The 27,783-nt window shown below is 42.8% G+C and overlaps 1 protein-coding gene and 1 long non-coding RNA gene across 2 annotated transcripts in view; one reads left to right on the top strand and one right to left on the bottom strand.

The window, feature by feature from the left end:
* The window catches only part of NEDD9 (neural precursor cell expressed, developmentally down-regulated 9), a 182,939-nt gene that overhangs the window by 91,233 nt on the left and 63,923 nt on the right, over window positions 1–27,783 (bottom strand). Inside the window, exon 2 of the mRNA XM_077886187.1 lies at window positions 22,413–22,588. Within this exon, the coding sequence (XP_077742313.1) occupies window positions 22,413–22,424 (12 nt within the window). The 5' untranslated portion in view covers window positions 22,425–22,588. The remainder of the gene's footprint in view (window positions 1–22,412; window positions 22,589–27,783) is intronic.
* Window positions 13,145–27,783, top strand: part of LOC144306695 (uncharacterized) — a 45,932-nt gene continuing 31,293 nt past the window's right edge. Inside the window, exons 1-2 of the long non-coding RNA XR_013373808.1 lie at window positions 13,145–13,261; window positions 15,816–15,974. This is a non-coding gene — a long non-coding RNA (uncharacterized LOC144306695). The remainder of the gene's footprint in view (window positions 13,262–15,815; window positions 15,975–27,783) is intronic.

Below are 27,783 nucleotides of genomic sequence, written 5' to 3'. Positions count from 1 at the left end.
TTGTTTTCTAGTCTTTGTTAGTAACCGATCATCAGAGGGACTGTTGGCTTTGTGTTGTGGTATAAAGAAAAGACATCCCTTTTGTTCAATTGTTGTCTCATTTCACTCAGTCATAGAAGCAGTTTTCTTCGAGACAGACAAGGTGAAGTTTTATTGTAAGGAGTGTCCAAGATTATGATATTGTAAATTGCATAGCCATCGATTACCTATCTTATGAGTGTGCTTTATGATAGGTATGTTCTTGAAAATGTGTATTTTCATTGAAATTAAAAAAAAATTATTATAACTTAGTACAGGAGGTCTCTTTAAGACCAGGTACATGAAAAAAAAGAGTTTACAAATGAATAATCCCTCTTTAGTTTCTCTAAAACAAGTATACTAAAGGTTCAATTTGCTTGGAGCAAGGGCAACCTGAATTGTGACATGTGTCACACAGTGCCACCAAAGCCATGGAGTGAATACCCCATGGCCGTGCTTGCTTATCTGTATCTGTTTACTTGGGCTGCTTTTAACATAGTCGCCAACTGGTGTCACCCAGAGTGCTCTACCCTTGTCCTGCTGGCAGAGTCCGCCTACCAGTGACTCAGTATGATTTCATTTATTTGAAGTTTTGAGTAAATGTTGTCAAGGCTCAAATGACTCTAGGCATTGTTCATACTACTGGAGGAGAATCACACCCCATGACCTATTGAACACCTGTGAGTAGTTCTTAGCACAGAGTTCAATACGGGGTTGTTCCCCGAAATATTGCTGTCTATCTAGACAACTTGGTCTTCGTGGATGTGTGATCCCGATGTCTGATTAGGGAGAAGTGCTGTGTGCGGGGCAGGGATGCTGAAGTGCTCTGACTGCTCATGCTGGATGGGTTCCTTCTTCATTAGCATTTTGCCAGGTTGAACCAAGAGAGGAGGCTGGCAACATTGGTGACACTTCAATATCCAAATGTGCTTTTCTCCCTTTCTAATGATGGGATTTAGCCACAGCCTTCAATTAAATCACAAAATACTACAGGCCTTGCTGCCTTTGATAATTTTCTTAAAATGGGTTCCAAGCAAAATCCAAATGTCCTTTTGAGACTAAATTCTTCATGTCTTTCTATGTCAAACCTGAGAAGTAGGTTAGGATTAGAGTAACTATTTGTTAGGAAATTTTTTAATGTACCCTCGTTTGCACGTAACCTGGTCTTCCAGTTTTATGGGAGTAATGATAAAGGATTTTACTAAGAAGGGACCTGATATAGGGGCTAAGCAAGCTGGTCCTAGTCTAGGCTGCCCTATCATCTGGGAGAGTCTGTGCCACGTTGTTCCAAATGGTGATGAAGGCCTTGCCCCTAAGATCCTTCCCCAGACCATGAAAGGACACCCCAATCACCAGCTCAGTCATTGACCTTCGATGCAAATGGGGCTACACTCTGGGGTGTGATTTTTGCCAGAGAAGGTGATTGACCCCATAGACAATGCTTCCTATGACTCGTTGGCCCATTCCTGCTCTCCGGGAGTATTAATGCTTATGATTTCTCACTTTCTGTTAATCAGTTATTTAATCAAGTCATCCATCCCCATTTCCCTTGGCTTGCTGCCCACAAATCACTATGCTTTGTGTTGGAAATGCCAAGCTAAATAAGACCCGCTGTCTGTTTTCCAGGAGTGCACAGTCTAGTGAGATGAGGCCTCCGTGTGCGGAGGCAGCAAGCAAGCACAGCCTCTTTGAGAAGTGCTATGATAGAGATATGGATAGAGCATCAAAGCAAACAGAGCAAGTGTCAGTGTGACAGACTAATGATTTATTTGTAATAACGTCTACCACTGTGAGCCAAAAGCTGAGACGTTCTTCAAAATCACTCATTACTCAGTCTTGGACTTTGCCTTTGCTTTGTTAGTGACACACGTGGACAAATGTATGTTTCAGGTTGGGGCGGGAGGGTAGGGGGTGTTCTTGGAGGCATTGGCTTTGGTATAGTGCCCATCCTGAAGAAAGTGAGAACTGAAGATGTAAACCATACACTTCAACCTCCTCAAGGAGGGTGTTATTTTTAGATAATTTCTACTTTAAAAGTATTTAAATCTGAAAACATCATCTCAAGACATGTCTTTAGATATGGATGGATAAATCATTAGTGAATTTGTGGATGTGTCATGAATTCAAAATGTCAGACAGTACATTGGATGTGGAAGTGGGAGAAATTTTTCAGCCGCCAAATTTATGCATATGGAAATAGAGGCAGATTAAGAAATATTGTAAAAATCCCACCAATACCAATTGAAATGGAAATTACCTGGGTAGATAATGAATCTTGATTAAGGGAAATGCCTGCATTACAGATTTTTAAAATGCATCTCAATTATTATTATTTATGTACTACTTAATTGACATTCATCCTCTGTTAGCCTGCATCATTAGGGATAGGAGGGTGCATTTGCACATGCATGCACAAACTACATCCTCCCTCCTTATCTAAAATGCAAGCTTCTTGGTAAGGAATACAGTCAATGTTTTTTGTTTTAAAGATTTTATTGATTTCACTTTTTTTTGTTTGTGTTTTTTTTTTTAGCTTTTAGATTTTATCTGACAGAGAGAAAGAGCATGAGCAGCAGGGAGGAGAAAAAGGAGAGGGAAAGTCAGCCTCCCTGCTTGGCACAACACAGGCCTGCATCCCAGGACCCTTGGATCTTGACCCAAGCTGAAGGCAGACCTTCAACTGACTGAGTCCCCCAGCGCCCCTCAGTGATGTAATGGGACAGATAGTAGCCACACTTGTGGTGAACACAGCAGCAGGTCTAAACTTATCAAATCACTAAGTTGTATACCTGAAACTTACATACCATTGTGTGTCCATTATATAAAAAAAAAGAAAAGAAAAGAAAAAAGAAAGTACAGACCTTAACAAAAATAAATTAAAAAAAATAAAGTATAAGCTCCTTGAGGGCAGGGATGTATTAAATCCCTAAGACCTGTGTGTTCAGAGAGTGCTAGTATTTCTGTGGCTTCTTTTGCCTGATCTGAACCCAAGTCAGTGGTTCAAATCTTGTGAACTCAGACCCGAGCAGGTATCGCTTCTTAATTTTTTTTATTATTTATTTATGATAGTCACAGAGAGAGAGAGAGAGAGGCAGAGACACAGGCAGAGGGAGAAGCAGGTTCCATGCACCGGGAGCCCGATGTGGGATTTGATCCCGGGTCGCCAGGATCGCGCCCTGGGCCAAAGGCAGGCTCCAAACTGCTGCGCCACCCAGGGATCCCCGCTTCTTAACTTCAATCTCTTCAAGCTCTTTCTGGGGGCCCTGGAACCTCATTATGATGCTTTTGCTTAAGGGCTCCTGAGTCCTGAGAGGGGTGCAGGAAGGGTCTCTTCTCTCTTTCCTCAGGAGAGTCCTATAGTAGCATCTGCCAGGCTTGTGAAGGAGGATAGCTGTTATGGTAGCATACAACGTGTATGTGATGGAAAGTTTGAATCCAAAGGAATTTGGAATGCACGTGATGGAGTAATAAGGATGAATAGTTCAATTAGCTCTGGCAAAGGAACATTTAGTCATAGGATCTGGAAAAATCTTGATGTGAATGAAGATAGGGTCACAGCAGGGCTCCCAGTGTATCAGTACAGTATGAAAAAGTTGCCAAGGCATCCGGGGATGAATCTAAAAGCTAATCATTTTAAAAATATTTTATTTATTTATTTGACACAGAGAAAAAGAGAGAGCAAATGCAGGGGGAACAGCAAGCAGAGGGAGAGGGAGAAACAGACTCCCCGCTGAGCAGGGTGCCCGAATCAGGGCTCCATGCCACGCCCCTGGGATCATGACCTGAGCCTAAGGCAGACGCTCAACCAACTGAGCCACCCAGGTGCCCCAAGTTCATCAGTTTCATTTGCAATATGGTGCCATGACAAAACACAGAGAGGAAAATGTCACACGGTATAGATGTCTGCAGGGAAAGCCACGGGTCACCTGGAGCAGTGCCTCTTACCCCTTACACTTAGAATGGAAATTGCTGGAAGATAGGGGCTTCTGCTTCCACTTACATCACTCAGCACTTGACAGGTAGTGAGACTCCAAGGACAGTTTTGTAGGGCAAATGCAAACACAGCCGAGAGTGGCCACTTGAGGAGGTAGTGGGAGGTTAGAAGACTGAAGTCTTTATGGACAAAAGGTCAACATTCATGAGTGAGAGGAAAGAGGAGGTGTTTGGGGGCAGGGAAGGGGTGGAGGGAGAAATTCCAAAGCCAGCTGCAAATCAGGCTCAGGAATGTGTTTCAGGGAGCAGAGGAAGTGAACTCCGGAGCTGTGTCTGATACACTCAGGCTGGGGTGGGAAGGAAGCTGAGGAGAGCAAGTGAGGTAAAGGTTCAGAGGGGAGTGCTGGCCAGTCTGTAGGATGAGGGGCTCTCCAAGCCCTGAAATCCCCAATGAGCTCAGGACATTTGTTCTGATTGGATTTTTGCCCAGAGCCACGTTGAACCACCCCTGGTTTGGGGCGGCCTGTGATGAGAGTACCTTTTTTTTTTCAGGATGAGTGAGGCATAAGGGGCAATTCTCCAGATTCTATAGCTGATGCTCTAGACAGCAAGGACTCTCTCTGCTGATTTCCCAACTCATACAATACTTAGCTTTTTTTAAAAAAAGATTTTATTTATTGATTTATTTGAGGGAGAGAGAGAAAGCTGGGGAAGGGGCGGAGGGAGAAGGAGAAGCAGACTCCCCACTAAGCAGGGAGCCTGCAGCGGGGCTCCATCCAGGATCCTAAAATCATGATCTGAGTGGAAGGCACATGCCTAACCACCCGAGCCCCCCAGGCGCCCCGCATACAATAATAACAGCTAACTGTGCTGATTATTCTCCTGCCTACTCCAATCCATTGTCCTTCCTTTTCTACTTCGCTCTGTGTCCTGGGGTGTTGACCCTGCCCCAGAGGGCTGCTCTCCTGCCAGTCCCTGGCTTCTCCTGAGGGCTCAGCTGATGGAAAGCAGCGACAGGAGATCAGAGGAAGTAGAGAGTTGGAAGTAGAGAGAGGTTGGGGTATTTCTTCCCTGTTCGCTCCCTGCTTCTTTGGTTCATCTTTGGCTCTGTGTCTCTACCACAGCCCTGGCTTTCACCAGATTCTGGTAACACTACCTGTTACTTCCCCTGCCTCTTCCAGCCTGGGCTGGTGATAGCTTCCTACCATTGCCAGTCTCTGGGGTTGTGTCAGGCTCTAGTGCCAGGCACTAGTCTCTGTCCTCTTTGTGCACTAACCCATTTAATCCTTCCAACACTTTATTGATCAAGTCAAGTCACAGAAGATTAAGCCACTTGCCCAAGGTCACACAGTAAATGGCAGAGTCAAGGTGTGATCCTTTGCAGTTGAGTGCTAGATGCTGGGTACTAACCACCGATACATCCTGCCATTCTCCCTCCTTAAATCACTTCATTGGAGCACAGCTAAGAATGAGAACATGAGAGCCAAAGAGTCCCAAATTACATGCCTGAAAGGTTCATATACTAAAGCTTATTCATAGGGAAATCTCTCAGGTCATAACTCATATTTTATGCCTAATTCTAATAGGAAAGAATATTCCTATTCCAGGGTTTCTCAGCTTTGGTTTTGCACAACAGACTCGCCTGGGAGAGTTTTAAACTATCCCTGTGCCCATGCCAGACCCCAGACTAGCTAATGAAATCACAACTTTGGAGATGAGACCTAGACATAGATAATTTTTTAACCTCCCAGGAGGTTTCAGTATGCTGCAAAAAAATTGAGGACCACTGTGTTAGCACTCACCAGCAGTTGCTAGAAGGCAAAGATTATGGGTGAACAGGCCTGGTGCTATACTAAAGAGTAACAGCTGACAGCCACACAAAGGGAGGATAAAGAGAAGCTATGGGAGTTTGCGTGAGAACCCAAGGGAAAAAGAGCATGATCTGGGTTCATTTAATGCCCGCACAAAGTGACCCAAGGTCTGAGGACATCTTATTTTCTTCTTATTACATTATAGCAATTGTCCTGAGTCACTTTAATAGGTAGAATTAGTGTCAGTATACTTTGTTTATTGAAGCAAAGAAAGAATAATCAGCATACCGTTTAGAAAGCTTTTTTGCCCCCGAATATTCCATCAGTTGGGCTATTCTTATATAGGGTAACTTCAGTTATCTGGAAGACTCACTTAAAATACAATATTTTCAATTCATCTATAAATGGCAAGTGAAAGATGAACAGAGGGATGAGAGCAAATGTCTATCAAACTACTCCTACCTGCTGATCTTCAGCAGAAGGCCAGGTTCACCTGCTCCAGATTCGTGGTTACAGTTGACATTTGTACATGTTTCGGTCCTATGGTGGGTGTTTGCACAGAGAGGAGGCCTCATGGGCCCATGGTAAGAGCACAGGGCGGGGCCAGCGGCTGGTGCCCTTGGAAATGGTCCTGGCACAAGGAAAATGCAGGCTTCGTCTATTTAAACGTCGGACGTGGTCTCCTAATTGTTATTGTTGGTTGTTCCTTTTGGACTGGGGTTAGAATATTCCAACAATCTGTTCCTGACGGCAGACCAAACAACTTTTATTTCTTTCTTATGTTCTTGTGGCTGGCCCTCTTGTTTACATGCTTGCCTGAGAAGAGCGGGTGTTGGGGTGTGATATGGCTCGCACGCAGCCCTGCAGCTGGCTTGAGTCCACCGTGGCTCGAGGGCACTCTGCTCCCCCCCACGTTAGCCATTAGACTGAGGGGAGATCAACAAGAGCCGTTCCCCTGCGAGCACAGAGCCTCTCTTCTCTCCACCCACCTCCCCCCTGCAACTCTGCTCCCACTAACTCCTTCCCTCCCTGCCCTCAAAGAGCCCTGGTGCTGTTTTTGATTAGCTCACCCTGAAGCCAGAGATTTCAACCCAAGGTACTTGGGGGAACTTTGGGCCGTGGCTCCTGAGGAGGGTCTTGCACTTGCTGAGTTTCCCATCTGTGGCATTACTAACATGTGGAGCCACACCATTCTTTGTGGTGGGTGCTGCCCTGTACCCTGTGGGATGTTCAGTAGCATCCCTGCCTCCACCCACTGGATGCCAGGAGCACCTCCTCCCCGAAGTTGTGATAATGAGACATATCTCCAGACCTCGCCGATGTCTCCCAGGGGCAAAACTCCCCCTGGTTGAGAACCACTGTGCTGAGGAAAAGATACATGGAGACACTAACCCTCCATTTCCAGTGGACACTGGGGTCAAGGACTGAACTCATTTTAAGGACTTTTGCCCTAATACCTGGTTGTGAGGTGTGTGAGCTGTTGTCATGAGAATGAGGAATTAGGTCTGTTCTGTATAGATCTCCCCTGGGTTGACTGAGATCTTTCCAGAAGTCAGTTGTCCCAAGATGAAATGAGTGGCCTTGGAGTAGCTGAGCTTCCCCATGGGGCAGTTAAGATAGCTTCTATTTGTTCTTCCAGACCCTTCTCCACTCTTTTCTGCTTTGTGCCTGAGTCTCATCTCTATTTTCTAGTTGGAGGGAGAAAGGAGGGGAGGTCAGAGCATCTGTTGGCTAACATCCCTCATCCCGCAAAGTCGCCGTGGGCTGGCTGGCTGAAAGATCTCAGCTCCTGTTGGGTGTGGTGAGGGAGGCCTCTTTCACACCAGCCTGGACTGCTTACTACCCATGGTAGTGGTTTTGCCATGTTCTGCCCTCACTCCTAGCTGGTGCTGGCATCAAATCCTCTGGGTTCCTATTACATTGGAATAATTCGAATAGGTCCTGTATTTCTCACTGGAACCTTCTCTAATGCACAAAGTCATGAGGATTTGATATTGAGAATACATGGTCTTTCAAGGTTTCTTCCCCCCGCCCCCTGCAAAATTCTGTGATGCTATGGCAGGCACAGGTGTATACCTCCCTGCTAAGATTAGTTTAGGCATGGGTTTGTGGCCCATTCTGGTTTAGTTGAAAAAGGAATTCTGCAAGGAGGCTACTGGTAAAGTTTCTTCTTACAAAAAGATGATAAATGTTGTTCCCTTTATCCCACCTCTGGACACTGTGAGAGGGTGTGACATCCGGAGCTGCAGCAGCTATCTTGTTGTTATGAGAATAGCAGAGTCCAAAGATGAAGGAGTCTAGGTCCTTGATGACATCTTTCAGCCAATGAACTAACCAAATTCAAAACTACTCTTCTTCCAGAATTATGTTACACAATAAATGTTCTTACTGTTCAAGTTAATTTTACTTGAGGTTTCTGGTACTTGGCCTGCAGCCGAAAGGACCCCAACATACTGTTCTAGGTGCTCATCTCATTTAATTCACTAATAAATTGGAATCTTTTGTTTGGATCCTCCTTTTCTTGTTGCAATTCTTCTCTTTTCTAGCAAGAGTCCCCACCCAGGTGACCTTACCTGGTGCCATAAATTCCATTACCATGCAGACACTCATGACTCCAAATATGTTTTCTTTAGCCCTGACTGTCCAGCCCTGTGTACACAACTGCTTACTCCACCTCTCACTGGCACAGCTAATGGACAACCGCACCTTAACATATCCCAAACAAGCTGTTGGGTTTCCCCCCTCGAAACCATCTTCTCAAGGCTTCTGTATCTCAGGTAATGGCATCCTCTTCTTGTACAGGCCAAAATATTGGAGTTAGCCTTTACTCTTTTTTTATTCTGTGGCATGAAACTCTTACCCTGTATCTAACTGTTTAATATTATGTTCCAAACATTTGTTTCTTACATCTTTCACCTCACCCACTTTAGTCTCAGCCATGAATATCTCTCTCCTTAGGGGAGCAGCAACTCTTTTTGGCTATTCCTGCTTCCCCTCTGGCCATTCAACAGTCTGTCCTGAGCACATCAGCCTAAGTGAGCGTTCTAAAATAAGTGAGACCTTGTGAATCCCCTACTCAAAACCCTGCAGTGGTTTCCCGTGTCACTTAGAACACACACACTCCAAAGTCATTATGCTGGCCTCCGATGCCCCATATGTTTTGGCTCCTAGACTGCTTTCCAGCTAACCCTTTACTGCTACCATATGGGCTTCTTTATTTTCCTCAAATGTGCCAAGGAAAATGACCTTCACACTTACCACTCCCCATTCTGGAATGTTCTGCTGCCAGTTAGCATCATGTCACATCACTCACTTTCTTTAGGCTTCTACTGAACTGTCCATTGCTTCGGAAAGAACTTCCTTTACCGCTACTTAAACTAGCATTCCTTTTCATTCTTGTCTCTTTACTCTGCTGTATTTTGATTCTTTCAATTCACCACTCCTTGACGATCGATTACATATGTGTTTACTGCTTATTATCTGTATCTCTGACTTGCATATGAACTCTATGGGAGCAGGGATTTTGTTTTGCTCACTGCTTTGTCTTCTATGCTAAAAACAACACCTGGCAGTGGCAAGATTTGCTGGGTGAATGAATGGTTCAAATGCCACCATCCCCTTACAATATAGCAGGGAGCTGAAGTAGAATCTTAGGTTACAGAGGAGGAAGAAGGGCCGCTAGGATTAGAACACAAACTTTGAGTCTTCTGGTCCAGCGCTCTTTCTATTACTTCATATTGTCACCTACATACATGAATAAGACCATGATTATTTTTTCTTCAAAACTAATTTCCAGCTTTGTAGGGAACAAAGTTATCAAGTGAAGAAATGGGTCTCTAATTGCTCTAATTGCTCAACTTGTGTCAGCAAGCTTGAAGGAAGATTGTGTGTGTGTGTGTGTGTGTATGTGTCCAAGGGTGGAAGGTAGTGCTGGGAGATGATGAGAGGTGCACGGGGCCTTCCTGGGTTTGGAAATCATATCACACCATAAAAACAGTCTATATGCAACCTGGACACATCTTTGCCCTACAGCAAGAGCCAGAGGTTGAGTAGATGCATCTTTATGAGGGGGTGAGCTTTCTAAGGATTTTGGGAGTGATAAGAGATAGTGATTCATATAACCTCTTCCAGACTTTTAGATCTCAAAATGGGTAGAAGAGAAATTAAGAAAGCCAATAGTAAAGTTAGTTGTGGGAAATTTGCCTATCATCTTGAGATCCTGCATGGGTGTGTCTGATACATACTCTCAAATATGACATCCAAAGGGTAGAATGGGGAGTTGGGTTCAGTATCAGGGTCAGATCATTAAGAACACACCTTCCAGCAAATTCAGGTCGGCCTGTGATAGTCAAATCAGATGAGATGCATATGTGAGGGTGTTAAACCAAGTAGCCTCATTTGTTATATAAGCTAATACTTCAATCTACTCTTTATCAGTTGCAGATGCTGTGTTAGTGCTATTAATGATAAAACCAATACTCATTGCTAACATTCATTTGTTGCTTATCACATGATAAGAATATTTCTAAGTGTTTAACAAACTCATTTGATTCTTATGAAGATCTTTATGAAGAAGGCAGTAGTACTTTCTACATTTGCTGATCAAAAAGCTGAATTCTAGAGGGATTGTGAATTCCCTAAGATTGCTCAGCTGTAAGTGGTAGAGCTGGGATTTGAACCCAGGCAGTGTGAACCGTAGCCTATGCTATATTAAACTGCATACTGTGCTCTCTCAATTAATACTTGAAATTCTAGGAAATAGGTACTACTCTTCCTTCTTTATATTCCTTGCACTATATTGCCAAACAATATGGGAACTTAGGCCTCTGGTGCCTTTAGGTTGTTATTCTTGAAGACTTTGGTCATCCTCCTTGATGATTTGTGGCTGAGAAATGTTTATAGTTCTCTATGCACTGAAAACCACAAAACATTGCAGAGTGAAATTAAAGAAGATCTAAATAAGTGAGGAGATAGAATATTTTCATAGATCAGAACACTCAATATTGGTAAGATGTCAGTTCTCCTCAGATTGATTTATAGATTCAGCATTATCCTGATCAATATCTCAGTAAGCTTTTTTGTAGAAATTGGCAAATTGATTCTAAACTTATATGGAAACACAAAGGGCCTAGAATAGCAAAGGCAAAACAAAACGAAATTAAAGAAAGAAAAGAACTCTTATAAAAGAAGACTAAAATTTCAAGACTCGACTTCAAGACTTACTAGAAAGCTACATGAATCAAGACAGTGTGGTATTGTCTTAAGGAAAGACAGATCAAGGGAACAAAAATGATGTCGGACAACTGATTTTTTTACAAAGGTGCAAATAATATTTAGTGGGAAAACATGTTCCTTCCAACAAATGGCATTGGCGCAATTGGATATCCATATATAAAATAATGAACTTCAATCTAACACCTTCCATCATGTAAATACTAACTCAAAATGGGTCAGAGGTAAATGTAAAACCTAAAACTAAAACTTTTAGAAGAAAATATAGGAGAAAATGTTTGTGACCTTGGATTAGGCAAAGATTTTTTTAGCTATCACACTGAAAAGCATGATCTATAAAAAAATTAATAAATACGACTTCACTAAAATTAAAAATGTCTACTCTTCCAAAAATCATGTTGTCAGAATGAAAAGACAAGCCAGAAATTGGAAAAAAACATTCAAAGTACATACATCTGACAAAGTAATTGTATCCAGAATAGATAAGAAACTCTCAACACTAATAATGAGAAAACAACCCAATAAAAGAATGGACAAAACATAAATAGTCCTTTTATTAAAGAAGACTTAACAGATGTTGAATATGCACATGAAAAGATGCTCAATAAAGCATGGGAAAATATCACTGTGTGCCTGTTTGGATGGCTAAAATTAATAGACAAATCCAACCAAACCTAGTGCTGGCAGGGAAGTGGAGGAACTGGAATGCTCACGTACTACTGATGGACACATAAAATAGTACAACCACAACAGTTCGCCAGTTTCTTAGAAAGTGAGGCATACATCTACCATCTGATGTACTCATCCGTCCTAGGAATTTACCCAAAAGAAAAGAAAGCACATGTCCATACAAAAACTTTTGTCCAAATGATCATTGAACTTTATTTCTAATCGCTCCAAACTGGGAAGAACCCCAGTAACTATCAACAAGTGAATGGATAAACACACTGTGGTCCAGTCATACAAGGAACACTACTCAGCAACAGTGGAAAGGAATGAACTCTTGATTCACACCACAACATGGATGAAGCCCGAAAAAAAAAAAAAAGGTGCATAGTGTCTGTTTCATTTTTTTAGTGTCTAGGAATTGAAAGCTAATGTATAATGGTAGAAAGCAGACTGGTGGTTTCCTGGGGATGGGATGGGAGTTGGAAAGGACGGAAGGTGGGATTATGAAGGAGCACGAGAAAAGTTTTGGGAATCATGGATATGTTTGTTACCTTGATCGTGGTGATGGTTTTACAGGTGTTTATGTATGTCCACATTATCAGAACTCACACTTTGAATATGTGTAGTTTATTGTATGCCAATTATGTCTCAATAAAGTTGCTAAAAAAAGCCCCAAGTAGTTAACGTCTGTGGACGTAGGATTATACGCGTGTGACAAGCTGGTGTGAGGGCACAAGAGTATACAAACCCTTCCCTAGGTACCCAGGGAGACAGACAGACACCTACACGCACACACACTGATCAAAAACCTTGTAGAGACTGGGGATAATGCTCTCAAGTTTTGAGACCATATTCTTTCTTCCCTTCCTCCCTGCCTTCTCTGTACAGTTTTACCTATTCCTGAGGTTCTGTGGTAGAGCCTTCTGGCTTTATTTTCACTTCAAAAGGCTCTGTGTGAAATCTAATGCCTTGAGTGCACCAGATTCCAGACAGAATTGGGGGCGGGGGGTAGTAGAGAAGGGACAGGGGTAGGAGGCTAACCTATCACCCAGCAGGTGAGAGGTGCCACCTAACCTTTCAGCTTCTAGAAGCTGAATTTTGTAATGAGCTGTCACTGTCTTTATCACCTAACAATTACTGCAATTGGATAAGGTGTGAAAAAACCTGGAAAACATTACTCTGTCAACTACTTGGTTATCTTTGATGAAGCTGTCTGTGGCGGGGTCCCAGATACAATTGAAAATCAACACGCGGCCTGTTAAAACCGTTTAGGTTCTTTCCATCCCTTTATTCTGCAGGCTGTTTCTGGCTTACCGTATGGCAATTGTTTTGTCAGATCACTAAAGGCTGTAATATTATTAGAACATCCTGATCTTGACTTTATATATGGTCAAGTCAAAATTGCACGGGGCTGGTTCAGCTACAGTTCAGGAAGAGCAGAGTGCAGGCTGAGCTGTTGCTAGGTAACAGGACTGCGTGCCCAGGTGCACTCCATAAGCGGGGCTTACCCTGAAGAAGAGATCATGCTCTAAGGCCTGTCAAGTTCCTAAAAGTGATTTTGTTGGCGTGCTTAACGTAGAACCAACTCACAGTATCAGGTACAATTATAGTAATTTAAAATAATAAATATAACTGGCAAATAGACCGGAAAGCATTGAGGCAGCTCCGTCATGAGGAGCCAGATGATCTCAGGGTTGCTTGATGTCCACAGAAATCAGAAAAAATCTCTTAATTGATCTTAGAATGTTACTGCCAATGGCTTGAGGCATTGTTGTTCATAGTAGAGATTGTCTCATCAAGGAAACCGTAATGCTCTGGCCAACAGTGCCAATGCCAAGATGGCGTCTTCTTTAGATGCTTCCATGTTGATGGAACATGCCATCCAGAGGGCTTCTATGACCCTCTGGTTCTTTTTACTGCCTTTTTTTGCCAACCAACTCCTTCATTCACATAGCCTTCGTCCAAACAGGCAAAATGCAGCCATTTAGTTTTTTGCTTTCTCACTTATAATCACATGTACCTCCTCCTCTTTACTGTAGCCCTAGATCAGTGGGGCTGAAGTTTGAGATGCTTTCACACACTTTTATTTTATATATAGATGGATGGTTTCTTGGCTTCCTTCCATAACTGGCTAATTATATCCATTCTGTTTTACTAGTTTGCGTGCATTTTTTTTTTTTAGATTTTATTTATTTATTCATGAGAGACACAGAGAGAGAGAGGCAGAGATATAGGCAGAGAGAGAAGCAGGCTTCATGCAGAGAGTCTGATGTGGGACTCGATCCTGGGACTCCAGGATCATGCCCTGGGCCAAAGGCAGACGCTCAACCACTGAGCTACCCAGGCATCCCATGTGTGTATTTTTGTATGCATTTTACTGTTTAACTCTGAGAACAGCCTTATTTCCAAGGTTTTTTTTTGCCTCCATCTCTCTTGCTCACTATGCTGACCATTGATTTGAGTCCAAGTTTTGCCAGAAACTAGCATGCGATTTAGCAAATCCATTTGTCTCAGGTCTTCGTATGACCGTTAACTTGGGCACAATATTGCCCCAACTCACCAGGATGGAAATTTTTTTTCAAAGGGGGAGCACTGGGCATGAAAGACTGAGAATGAGGTGGAAAGATTGAAAAATAAAGGCATACCTAATTATCTTCTGGACTATTTTTAAAGCCTGATCTCTAAATCTAGGAAATGCGATTATGTTTTGGTTGAATGAAGTAATATAATATGGTGCTCACTCTATAAATCTATTATTATTATTATTATTAAATATTTATTTATTTACTTGAGAGAGAGCAGGCTGGTGGGACAGGGGTGTGTTGAATAGACATTGACCTAGATGGTCAGAGGTGTGGCAAAGGTTCATCCAGATTCCCACATAGTGTTCTCAATGTGTCAAGGAGACTATCCTTGCCTGCATCCATTTCCTTATCCTTTATTAGGTATTTTCTGGAAATCTCTGTTTCTTCTCACATTTGAACTCAACTGTGAGGAGGACAATCTTTCAAGATGTGTATTCCATGAGCCAATGTGATGATTGCAAACCAGGCTGACCCCATCCAGAATTTCTCTCCATATGAACTGTCTCCACCCTGTAAGCTATTTTGACAGAACCAAGCACAATACGCAAGTCTTAATAGGTGACTTTTGGCCTCTGAATGAGCATTACAGGGTATTCTATTTCTATTTTTCTTGACTTTCCACAAAGTAATTTTATATCCTTAGGAGCCAAGAAGCATTTCCCGTAATTAGGGTTTGCTACTGGCACTTGCTCTTTGAAACAGTCATCTGTCCAGCTCTCAGACTGAGAGGACTGCACCAGAATTGTGGGTTTTGGAGCAGAGTATTCATAGTCCTTCTCGCTCTGGATAGAAAGTTCTAGAAACAATGCTTCAACTGTATCTTGAGCTCTTATGAGCCTTTTTATACATTAATTGGAATTACTAGGAGAGCAAGAGGCCTTTTGGCCAGCACTAAACTGAGCTGTCACTGATTAGCTCTGTGTAATGTGTTCTTTGGGTCTCAATTGCTTCAACTAAGAAACACTTGAAGGGATTGAAAGCAAGAGACATCTAAGGACTCTCAGAAACAAACACTATTAGCATCTTTGTACTTGTCAACATTTCTCAGCCTTCTTTGGGTTGGTGAAATGCGGCTTGACCAATTCTCCACTTTCCTGGTTTGCTTGCTAAGATGTCCCAGACCTTCTCTCTTTTTCTCTACACTGCCAGAAGTGAAGGACCCTGAGATAGTGGTGGGGCCACATGATGGAAGAAGCCCACATGCCTGAGGACAGCTGCCCCAGAGATCCAATGACAGTCTTGGGAGTGACAACGCACCTGTATTGTGCTACAATACCAAGATTATAGGGCTTACTCATTACCATGGTTCACTGCGATGCTCCCCTGGCTAACGTGTTCTTCTAGCCCCAAAAATCTGTGTATCTGAGGAAGGGCAGCGTACAAGGCTGAGGCTGAAAGAGTTTTGAACAAAGAAAGGAGCACTAGATGCTACTGTTTAATTCGATGTTGTACGCAAAGATGCTTCTGTAAGTGAGCCAGAGAAAAGAGCAAGGGGCTCTGGGTAATACTTAAAGGTTAGGGGATGCACGGTTCCTTTGGTGTAACAATGACTTGGTGTGTATTACAGGGCCCTGGTCACACCTGGAGGAATATTTTTTAAAAGAGAATAAAGGCAAGGTGAGGGGAAATGAGGACAGAGACCCCCTTCATCTATAAGAACTCAGAGTAGGTCTAAGGACAGAAGAAGCTCATCGACTCCTGCACTTGTGGTGTTAGTACAGAGACGGTGAGTACAGAGTCACCTTGGACTTCTCAGTGATAACACTTTCATTGTGCTGCTTCTAGAATTTTTTTTTTTTTTTTAATCATAGGGAAAGTGACCAGGTCTAGGTGGTTGCTGATCATTTGGGGGAAAATAAACTGTTTCTTTCATGTTCTCAGCTTAATCCTTTTCCAAAACAGATTCCCACAATAGTGTTTTCATCTTGACTTATTTTTACTGAGTGAAAGTACCATTTTCAAGAAACCCCTAAAGCTTCATATTTTAGAATAAATGAGGCCTCTTTCTGTGGGAAAAGAAAGCCACAGAAGACACTGGGAAACCACATGGCCCCATGTTAAATCAGGGGAAGTCTGGTAGGGATGTGAAAACCCGTCTCTGCTCAGGGGTCACTTTCTGTGTTCCAGCTCCTGTTTACTTTCTGGACCTTGGTCAGGTGTCTTTTTGACAGCATAATTTCTGCAGCGCAGCTGGGCTTTGTGATCCATAATCAGACACAGAAAGCCTTCAGCAATCCCATCCAGAGGAACTCAGTTTTACTTGATTTAAATGAGAAAGTTAAATCTCTGTCCAGACGGTGCTTCTTTACAGGCCCGGCAGCTCTTACACCTGCAGGACACTTCATTTCTGGATGTGCTTCCCTTTTTCCAGACAAGCTCAGGGGATCTGCATCCCCTAGTAAAATTCCCGTCTGCACTAAATTGCCTTGTAGTAGTGATTTATACCTCAATAAAACTACATCTTGAAAAGGAGAATTGGTTTGATTCTGTAACTGACATAATTTATGCATGTTTTAGTTTTGGAATGCACAGTATTTATGCAAGGGGGGACGTCTTTGTGATGTGATGTGTATATCTACATCTACAGAACTAATGACAATGAGGGAGAGCGGAAATGTCCCCAGGCATCTAAGCACTGGACTCCCCTTCCTACTGAGACAGCACCCACAGCCCCACGCAGGGGACCTCAAGATTCTCTGGCTATCAGAAACCCCCAGGGGACTTGTTAAAATTATGTATCCCTGGTCTCCTGATTTAGATTCACTGTGAATGGGGTCCAGGAATCTGTTTTGACAATCTTTGCTGGTGCTTCTGATAACACCGGAATTTGAGAAACATTTTCCTTCAGGTTAGGAGATCAAACCTTTATTTCTGGTTGGAAATTAGTCACCACCAATTAACTTTTGCTGAAAGAAAGGGAAGGAAACTCATGCTTTTTTGGAATGCCTTCTTTGTGTCAAGCATTGTGCCTGACACTCTTAAGTACATATTATTTAAAAATTTCCAGCAGTCTAACAATGTTGGCATAATTATCCTCTTTGCGGAAGAGGAATTGGAATTTCAGAGAGGGTAAAAAATGTCAGTAAATAGTGGGGCAGAGAGTTGAACCCAGATTTCTTTGGCTTCAGCCAGCATACTTTTCCCATGAAGCCACATTTCGAAACCATTCTGCTGGACATTTTCTATGCACCCAGAATTGAGCCAAATGTTTTAGGGTTCATAATAGGTCACCTTTTAATCTACTGAGAGATATTATGAGAAATTTCTTAAGGAGATGATGGTAAATCTTCATCCACTTGGGGGGAGTTCTGCTGCCTTATACTTTGAACACCTAGTACACTGACCAGAGACCTCACTTGAGACTGAGCAACCAATCATCTGTCAGCTCCCGAAGCTTAGGTGACCGACGGCTCTCAACTGAATCTCCTGAGATTGTCCTGAGCTGAAGAGAGATTCTTCATGCATGTCACACACTCAGCCACTCCCGCCCCACCACATCCCATGATTGGCCCAGGCAGTAGTATAAAGGCCTACCACCCTTACTTACATTCCAGACAACTCTCCTATGCTCCGAGGGCCATAAGGCCAGCCTGGGCCTTAACTACGACTGTACTATAGTCCAGCTCCCCTCCTGCCTAATCCTGCTGCCTTCATTGCTTGCAGGTATTCCCGAGAGCACCTCCCATAATGCCCTGCATGCCAACCTCCATCTCTCCGGAGTCCGCTTCTCCGGGCACTTGACCTGTGATGTTGTTAAATCCGATTTTCCTTGTGGATAAATTATGGTTATGTTTGGGCAGTGTAATGCGTTTAATTGGGTCCCTCTTCAAATTCATACTTTCAAGTCCTAGCCCACAGAATCTGAGAATGTGACTCTATTTGGTCTTTTAGGAGTTGGTTTGGATATAGGGCCCTTAAAAGAGCATTCAAGGTATAATGAGGACATGTAGGCGGGCCCTAATCCAATATGACTGGTGTCCCTATAACAAGAAGAGATTAGGACACAGACACACTCGGAGGGAGGGCCATATGAGGACACAGTAGGAAGGCAACCTTCTGCAGGCCTCAGGAGAAACAATAGCTGCTGACACACCTTGGTCTTGGCCTTCTAGCCTCCAGGACTGTGAGAACATAAATTTCTGTTGCTTAAGCCATTAGCCTGCAGTACTTGTTACAGCCTCCTGCGCAGACCAACAAAGGCAGATTTAGAGGTGTTCTTCATTTTCAGTCCCTATTCTTTCATCTTTACTCTCAAGGAACAACTTGGAAATCTGAACAAGTTAAATTATCCTTTAAGTGTAAAGAGGAAAGGTAATAATTCTCAGTGCATAAAGTTTTCATATTCCCTACAATATGTCATATTGAGAAAAGAATATGTGAATTCCTCCTCTTTATTGCATCTCCTTTTTTAGGACCTCATAAACGTATGGCAGGTGTAAATACACAGTTTGATGATGACTTTGGACCTGAGGTGAACTTGGATTTAATGGGAAAAAAAGGACAAAATTTGCAAGTCCTGTCAGTCAACACGTTTTGGCCATTCGTGAAGCAATAGTCCAGCTAGACTTTTTTTCTTTAGGTAAACCATAACAGACCATGTCCAACTGCCAGCTTCCTGCCTTTGTATAAAGGAGAAGAGTAAGGAATGCCAAAGAAACAGTTTTGCAGTTTAGAAGATCTTTTTTTTTTTTTTTCCAGCATTCTTGTTTTTCTGAGCCAGCCCCTCTATCATCACCAGTGGTGCACTGGGAAATGTTTACCTTCCGGCTCTCTGACAGTGAAACAAAATGAAACAACCTTGAATTGTAGTTGGCCAATTTCTGTGGTGTAAATACCCACTCTGTGGTCACTGTTAAGTTACCTATGTGAATTCACTGGGCAGGACGCGCACAGTCAGCTCTGGGGAGCTGGAACTAGCTGCCTCCAACATGCCACTGGCTGCTACAGAATCACAAAGGAAGGCTACCTGCTGCCTGGCCTCTCTGCAGCTCTCAGATGCCACCTGCAACCCCCACCCTCGGGAGCATGGGCTCTCCACCTTCCCTCCACATTAGCTAGCTCAGGGCTTGCTTTCACTTGCTGAGTGTTTTGGTAAAGGGCTTACTATTAAGAGTATTTATAAGGTTAGCACAGGTTTCCTGAAAGGATGTTTCTGGCCGCGACCTCAGGTGTATCTTCATTGCATCTCCCCAAACCAGACAATCACAGCACAGGGGGCTCAGGAGAGCAGCCAAGTCTAGGCTGACCCAGATTCCTAAAGGCTCAATCTCTCCCTAGGCCTTTCCTTACTCTCTACTTCTCCCATCTTCTGCCTTTAGTGATTCCTTTGAGCCACGTAGACTTCACTTCCTCTGTGCTGTACGACTCCAGGTTTCACTGGAAGCCTCTGTCCAGGGTTTAAAATATGCCAAACACAGTCAAAGGCAATTTGCATACTTAATTGTCACAACGACCTCTCCAAAGAGGCGTTATTTTCATTCTTATTTTATAGATGAAGAAACTGAGGCACACAGAGGTTAAATAACTTGTTCAAGGTCCTACTACTTGTTAGCGGCAGGGGTAGGATTCAAATCAGGCAACATGGCTTCAGGTCTGGATCTTGAAGCAGCACGCTGCCCCCCAAAGAGCAGTAGGGTTGTATCCCCAGAAACCATTGATGACAAGGAATCAATGCTCCTTTTTGCTGTTAGATGATAATAATAATTGCCAAATATTTCCATTCTACTTAGTCTGGTGTGAAGTTACACACACATGTGTACATACAGTTCAATAATGAAAAAAAAAGAAAAGCCCAACCAGAAGTGATGGAAGTAAGGACCTCAAGGACTTCTGGACTCTGAACATACATGATTCTATTTTTTTTTCTGAACATACATGATTCTAAAACAACTTAAAGATTTCAGGTGATAGAGTTGTCTGGTTTTCAGATCTAAAATACCAAAAGTTGAGAATCAACATGTATTTGAAATACCACAGGGCTAATGTTCATTGCAGGAACTCAAATGGAATGAAATACTGGCTTGCATTTGAGAATGCCAAACTTCTTTTTTTTTTTTTTTCTTTTCTTTCTTTTTTTTTTGTCTCATCTTAGTGAAACTGACTTGAGGTCTAAAAAAATGAAAAGAGACTTTGTTTCAGTCTTCATTAAATTAATATTCATGCCGAGTGACTTGAATCACAAATAAATGTAATTTGCTCCAATTTGAATTTGTACAGTAATCCTCCCTTATCCATGAAACATACATTCCAAGATCCACAGAGGATGGTGGAAAACGCGGAGTACTGCACCCTATATACAACTATGCTTTCCCCATACGTACATGCCAATGATAAAGTTTAAACTGTAAATTACACACAGCAAGAGATGAACAATAACGAATCAAATAGAACAATTATAACAATAAACTGTAAAAAAGTTATGTGAATGTGGTCTCCTCACTCTCAAAATATCATAGTGTCACCATTCTTCCTGTGATGGTGTGAGATGATCAAATGCCCATGTGAGATGCAGGTGTTGTGACATGGTGTTGGATGACTACTGATCTTCTGATACTACTCAGGAGGAAGATCATCTGCTTCCAGAATGTGGTTGACCTCGGGTAGCTGAGACTGTGTATAGTGAAACCCCAGATAAGGGGGCGGGGATACTGTCATTTGGTTTGGTTTGAAGCTTCTGAAGTATCCAATTCTGGGATGGATTTTTGTCATGGGATCTTGGGTCTAGGGGGACTTTTAAGAGGTCATTATTTTAAAACATTGCAGTGATAGGGGCAATCTGGTTTTTAAAGACTTCCATGCAAATCCTTTTATTTCTCATCAAAATGTTTTTAAAAACATTGGTCATTACTTACTTATAACCTTTCTTCTGCAAATGAAAGAGGGCCCTTTTTGGATTGACATGACTGCCTACTTGCTTTCTTATTTGTACTGATGGTTAGTTCTCCATGTGTTATAGACAACAGATTGTCAATCTCAGCATGTAAGAGAACTGACCTTTCTTCTTCTTTTTCATTTAATTAATTAATTAATCAATTAATTTTTAAAGATTTTATTTATTCATTCATGAACAGAGAGAGAGAGAGGCAGAGACATAGGCAGAGGGAGAAGCAGGCTCCATGCAGGGACCCTGACATGGGACTCCATCCTGGGTCTCCAGGATCACACCCTGAGCTGAAGGCGGTGCTAAACCACTGAGCCACCCTGGCTGCCCCCTTCTTCTTCTTTTTAAAAAAGATTTATTTATTGGAGAGAGAGAGACAGAGACAGAGAGATAGGAAGGGAGAGAAAGAGCATGGTGGGGAGGGATAGAGGAAGAAGAGAATCTCAAACAGACTCCATGCTGAGTGCTGAGCCCATTGCAGGGCTCGAGCTCATGATCATGACCTGAGCAGAAACCAAGAGTCGGACGCTCACCTGACTGTGCCACCGAGGCACCTCTTAACCTTTCTAATTTTGAGCACAAGTTACTTCATATGCATTTTCTCATTTCATCCTCAGGACAATCTTCCTAGCTCAAATTTTATAAATTCAGAGACAAAGATTAAGAGACGAGTAACTGGCTCACAGTCACTCGACTGTGAAGCCTCAGCTCTGCCTGACCCCCCAATGCCTCCACACCAAGCCATCCTGCTTGCTCCCATTAAAAGGCAATTAACCGATGCATTCCATATCCTTTCTTTGACTTAGTTTCCATAAAACCTTTAAAAAACCTTTAAAAAGATAGGTGAATGGACCGTTTTAACCCGAATTTCCACCTCAGGCCAAACCGACTTGCAGAATGGCTAAATGAAAAAGGAACAATCTAATACTGATTGGAGCCAGAGAACTAGCTAAGCTAACCTAGATGACCAGCTTCTGAACAGGTCAGTGAGAATAACTTCCAGGCTTGCTCAAGCACTAGTTATATAAAGGGAAATATTCTCCTTTTATCCCAGAAGATTGCTTCCCTGAGATTGAAAGGAAGAGGATTTCCTGTGGGCATCAGGGTATCCAGCTCAAAAGATTCACCTGCCAGAGCAAAATCAGGTGGCCTGAAAGTAGCCTTTTAATTCCAAATATTAGTTACAATCCTGAGTGAGGGTGGAATGCCATTTGGAGTGTTGTCTCAAGCAGTTGGGACAAAAGGGAAGTGCATGAAATGTACGTTTTTCCCATCACTACTCACCCTTGCCCACATTTTCCCAGGTGCTTCTCTCTGTTACGCCAAGGAATGTTGGAGCTCTGGATCTTGGAAAAGACAATTCCCGTTTTAGTCTGCTGTCCAGCTTCTTTCTTTTCATAACTCTGCTTAAAGAACACGCGATCTTCTCATGCCGGTGGGAAATTCACAGCTTCTTGAATCTGAAAAGAGGTTTAAAATGTGAAAGTGGGTAAACTCTGGCAGAGGCTGAGAGACACTTTTTATCACTTAACGATTGCATCGTAGCGGTTGGAAAAGCCAGATCCATAGTCCCATGAATGGAATCCATCATTCATTCATTTGTTCGTTCAATCATGCCACCAAGGAAAGCACTTATGGTGCTTTCACACGCGTTAGCTGGAATTGCAAAGCTTCATAAAATATGACCCTGTCCTCAATGACCCCACAGTCTAATAGGACAAACCAAAAAAAAAAAATGCAGTTCCATAAGATGTTTCAGGTACCCTGATAGGAGGTGAGGTGGATCTGGTGAGGGCACTAGAAGAGGGAGAGGGTAAACTTTGGGTGGAGTCTTGAGAGGTGGGTAGATATTTGCCAGATGTTTCTTATTGGGGCAGAATGGTACAAGGGAACATTTCTTCATTGCCTATTTTCTATAATTTTAGTTCTGTCATTGACTGTCATTGATTTAACTTGTCTTTTCACCCTTCCACCCACTGCCTCTTTCTTTCTTCTTTCTCTTTCTTTCTTTCTTTCTTTCTTTCTTTCTTTCTTTCTTTCTTTCTTTCTTCTTCTTTCTTTCTTTCAAGATTTTATTTATTTATTCATGAGAGACACACAGAGAGAGAAAAGACTCAGGCAAAGAGAGAAGCAGGCTCCATGCAGGGAGCCCGATGCAGGACTCAATCCCAGAACTCCAGGATCACACCCTGAGCCAAAGGAGGACGCTCAACCCCTGAGCCACCCAGGTGCCTCTGCCTCATTATTCCCCTTTATGTTGTTGCTTTTATCATTTTGAAACCACCAAATGTGCCTGACTACCTCTCATCAACAGCTTGAGAAGGTCACTGAAGCCATATGCTTTTCTTGTTTCCCTAAAATGAGGAAAACTGGTGCTTTGGCAGTGTGGCTTTTAAACAGCTTAAATGTGAAGCCCAGAATTTTATTTTTGGGGAAAAAATGGACTGGGCTTTTGGTCAGTTAGTACAGGCCAGTTCTTCACTTCCCTTTCATGATCTCAGAGCTATAAAGTTCAGTTTTGGGATGGTGTGTGTGTGTGTGTGTGTGTGTGTGTGCATGTGTGTGTGTGTGTGTATCCTTATGGACCATTGTTGAAATATATATTCTTAGAAAAATCCTAATATTTAAAACACATGGGCTGCACAGAAATCTCTTTGAGAACCGAGAATCTGAATCTTTGTAAAAGCAAAATGTTTTTCCTATCAAGAATGAGAAGTCAAAACCAAATGGGTCTTTGAAAACGTGGAGCAGAAAAATCAGGATTGTGTCTGGCACATAGTAGAAGCTCAGCAAACTGTGTAAGGAATTTATCCAGCTGCCCTTAGGGGGAAGAGATGTCTTTTTAGAACTGCTTTCCAAACAGAGGGGAGTTGGGAGTTGGTCTCCTTTCACTTCTGCTAGGATGGGAATAGCTTCCTGTAATTTTGGTTTGATAAACACAGTATTTAAGATCTTGGTTAAGATGGGGCAAAGTAAATTTTTCTCTGAGGCACTTGCAGTGGCTAGGCAAGGGGACACAGGCCCATGACTCATTTGCTCGGCCTGACCTATCCATGGTCACCCGAGGATCTGAGCGCCAGGTGGGGGAGCAAACCAGCAGTGAGAGTCACTATGTTTCCAGAATTCTATCCATTTCCCCCTGAGGTACTCGTGCCTTGAGGCATTTTAACTGCCCAAAGTGTGAGGATCCCGAAAACAACAGTACTAGGCTTAATAGAAAGATAGATAGATGATAGATAGATAGATAGATAGATAGATAGATAGATAGATAGATAGATGATAGATGAGAGATTTCATTAATTCTTCTTTGTGAAATGTAACACACATAGAAAAAACCAACTGTAGAGCTAAATAAACTGTCATAAATTGCCTTCCAGGTTAAAGCACAGCATGCTGTCAGGACCCAAAAGTTTTCCAGATGCCCTTCCCAATACAATCCCTTTCTTTTTAAAAAAAAAATTTAATTTAATTTAAATTTAAATTCGATTTGCCAACATATAGTATAACACCCAGTGCTCATCACATCACATGCCCTCCTTAATGCCTGTTACCCAGTTATCCCACCTTCCCCACCTCCCCTCCAGCAAGCCTCTGTTTGTTTCCCAGAGTCAGGAATCTCTAATGGTTTGTCTTCCTTTCTAATTTTTCAAAGGCAGTACTGCCTTGAGCCTCTTCAGGGGGCTTTATGTTGGGTCTTGTGGTTTTGGGCTTCTAGATTTCCTCCACTGATGTCCCTTTCCAAGGGGAGAGGATTCTTTGAGGCCAAGAGGTCATGTCCACCTAGAACCCATGTCTCCCTTTCTAGATCATGCACCAAGTACCAGGACATTTGGATTCCCTGTCCAAATGATTCTGAGTCCACTTCCAGGTCTTCCCTGGCCTCTTCCTCAGGTCCACCTGCCCAAGGGGTGACCTAGGGGCAGATATTTGTAGGAGGCTAGGATGAACATACATGAACACAAAGCCCTTGAGGTATGGGATGGAACAGAGGGTGGGAAGAAAAGATGGATGGCCTGGGAGTCTGGGGGCCACCTCTTTTTGTGCCACACATTCCAGGGAGAAGCTCTAAGCAATCCAAGAATTCTAGGATCCAACCTGGTCTTCCAGGTTGCCATGAAGATACATTTGTTGAGGTAGGAGGATAAAATAGCTTTTATTCAATCTAGTGTTAGTTTAGTTTACTTTAAAATATTTAGGCCAGGGCACCCGGGTTGTTCAGTGTTTGAGCATCTGCCTTTGGCTCAGGGCATGGTCCTGGGGTCCTGGGATCGAGTCCCGCATCAGGCTCCCCAGAGGGAGCCTGCCTCTCCCTCTGCCTGTGTCTCTGACTCTCTCTGTGTCTCTTACGAATAAATAAATAAAATCTTAAATAAAATAAAATATTTAAGCCTACGACTATGATATACAGTTCTCCATTTAAGCCCCACAAATGTTAGGGGTGAGCCTGCCTAAAGGTCATGATCCTGTCTATTTTGGTAATCCCCTCCTTGCCTTTCTTTATACCTTACCCCTTTGAGTCCGCATTCCAAAACCCTATAGTCATTTTTCCCTATTTTTGAACTCTGAATAAATAGATCCCACAGTATATACTCTTACATATTAACTTTTTCTACCTAACATTATGTTCATGAAATTCATCCATGTTATTGTCGGCACCTATAGTTTGCAATTTTTTATTGCCATGTAGTATTTCATTGTGTTGTTATCTATCCATTTTAATGTTGAGGGACATGTGAGTTGCCTCCAGCATGAGGCCATTATGAATGATACTGCTGGGGAGACCTTTATCCATTTCTGTTGTCCATATACCTAAGAATGGAATTTGGATAGATACACATTTCTTCAACTTTACTGGAAAAGGCCAAATTGTTTTCCAAAGAGTTTGTACTAATTTATATTCTCACCAGCAGTGTATGAGACATCCTGCTGCTCCTGACAACGTTTGTAATTTCTTTTTAGTTTTACCCATTCTGTGCTAGGAATATTTTAGTATCCTCCTCAAGAGGTTTTTTTTTTTTTCTTTCTTTTTCTTTTTCTCCTCTTGATTTGTGTCAGAAGATACTAAAGTGATTCTAAGAACTTAGAGTTTCAAATTGACTGCTGCTAACATCAGTGGAAGTGTATAATAATAAGGACACTACTACTTTATAGTAATATCCATGGTTTTCATTTGAAATATGGCAGCTAAGAGAAGATCTGTAGCCTTGGAAGATTCACAGTAAGAAAATCCAAGCCAAAAAAGAGAAGAAAGAAAGAAAGAAAGAAAGAAAGAAAGAAAGAAAGAAAGAAAGAAAGAAAGAAAGAAAGAGAGAGAAGAAAGAAAGAAAGAAAGAAAGAAAGAAAGAAAGAAAGAAAGAAAGAAAGAAAGAGAGAAAATCCAAACCAACAGGGTTGGCCCACATAGCATTTTAAAATAATGCTGATCAGCAGAGCGACCTGGGGGCAGGGGGAGTAAACCACCCCACTAGCCATGCAGTTGGTATTGACCTATTCCTTTCATAGAGGTGTGCGTGTCTCCAGAGCATGCTCTGACCGCTGTGGCAGCGCTGGGCACAAATTGTGGAATTGTCTAGCTGGGGCCTGTTGGGGCCACCCCAGAAGAGGAATTTGAGCTGGGGAAGGCCGTCAGCTCACAGCTCATTAGCACGCCACATCTGGCAGCATCTGTTCCTCCAGGAGGTGGCAATAGCCATGTGCTCTGGTCAACAGAAAGCAAGGGACGTGCACACGCCTCTTCTGCAGCCATGAGCCTACCCTCCTCACAGCCCACTTTCTTCTTCATCTACTTGTTCCCTGAGCGTTCTCACTGCACTTTCCTCTTGCCTATATCCTCAACCTCCTTATGCCTTTGTCCTTTTAATGCATCCTCCCAGCCAAAGGACAGCTCTGAATGTACTCAACTGTTTACTTTCTCTACATCAATCACCCAGCTGTTGAGCATTGCTGGAAAAACCCCACACCCTGCAGATGGTGGCACTCTACACTCGTGATGACCAGTGCCATCTGGGCTCTTGTTATGTCAGCCAGCCCATCTCTGTTTCCCAGGTAAGCTCACCCTCCCATTTCTCCACTTTTCTATTCTAATAATAGGTCCTCTCCTATAATGGCAAGTTGATGCTTATGCTTGACTCGGCTGGCTGTTGTCCATGATGCACTGGTCTGTTTCAGACTTTCTCCACTCTCAAGTCCCTGGCTTTAGCACCAGTCCCTCTACTGAGCCCAGGTTCCCAACTCCACCGTCAGGCCCAATAGGCAGTTAATCCTCCTGCTTCACAAAGAAACCTAAAGCCCCCTCCAGGAACTTTCTTGATGTCCCTCCTCCTCATCTGTGGATTCATTTTGCATCCAGACTCATCCCTTTCTCCTTCTTGTCTCCTTGTGACAATAAAGGAAGTGTCTTCTCTTGTGTCAAAGTGTATCCTTCTATCTGGCCTCAATGCCTACTCAGGAACATCTCACTATGCGTTCTCTCTCTCTCTTTCTCTCTCTCTCCTGACTTCTCCCTAGGAGTTGTCAGATAGGCTCATGTCTCTCCCTTAAGAACCTGGTATCAGGAGCTTCCTTAGCTTGGCTAAGAACCTCATCCAAACAGGGCAAGAAGCAGTGCTAGGGGTTGGATTGTGTCTCCCTCTCCAAATTCTATTTCAGAATGTGA

Source organism: Canis aureus, chromosome 37 (assembly GCF_053574225.1).
Source record: "Canis aureus isolate CA01 chromosome 37, VMU_Caureus_v.1.0, whole genome shotgun sequence".
NCBI lineage: Eukaryota > Metazoa > Chordata > Mammalia > Carnivora > Canidae > Canis > Canis aureus.
Note: the sequence above shows the minus strand (reverse complement) of the source record. Positions and strands in the feature narration are given on the sequence as shown.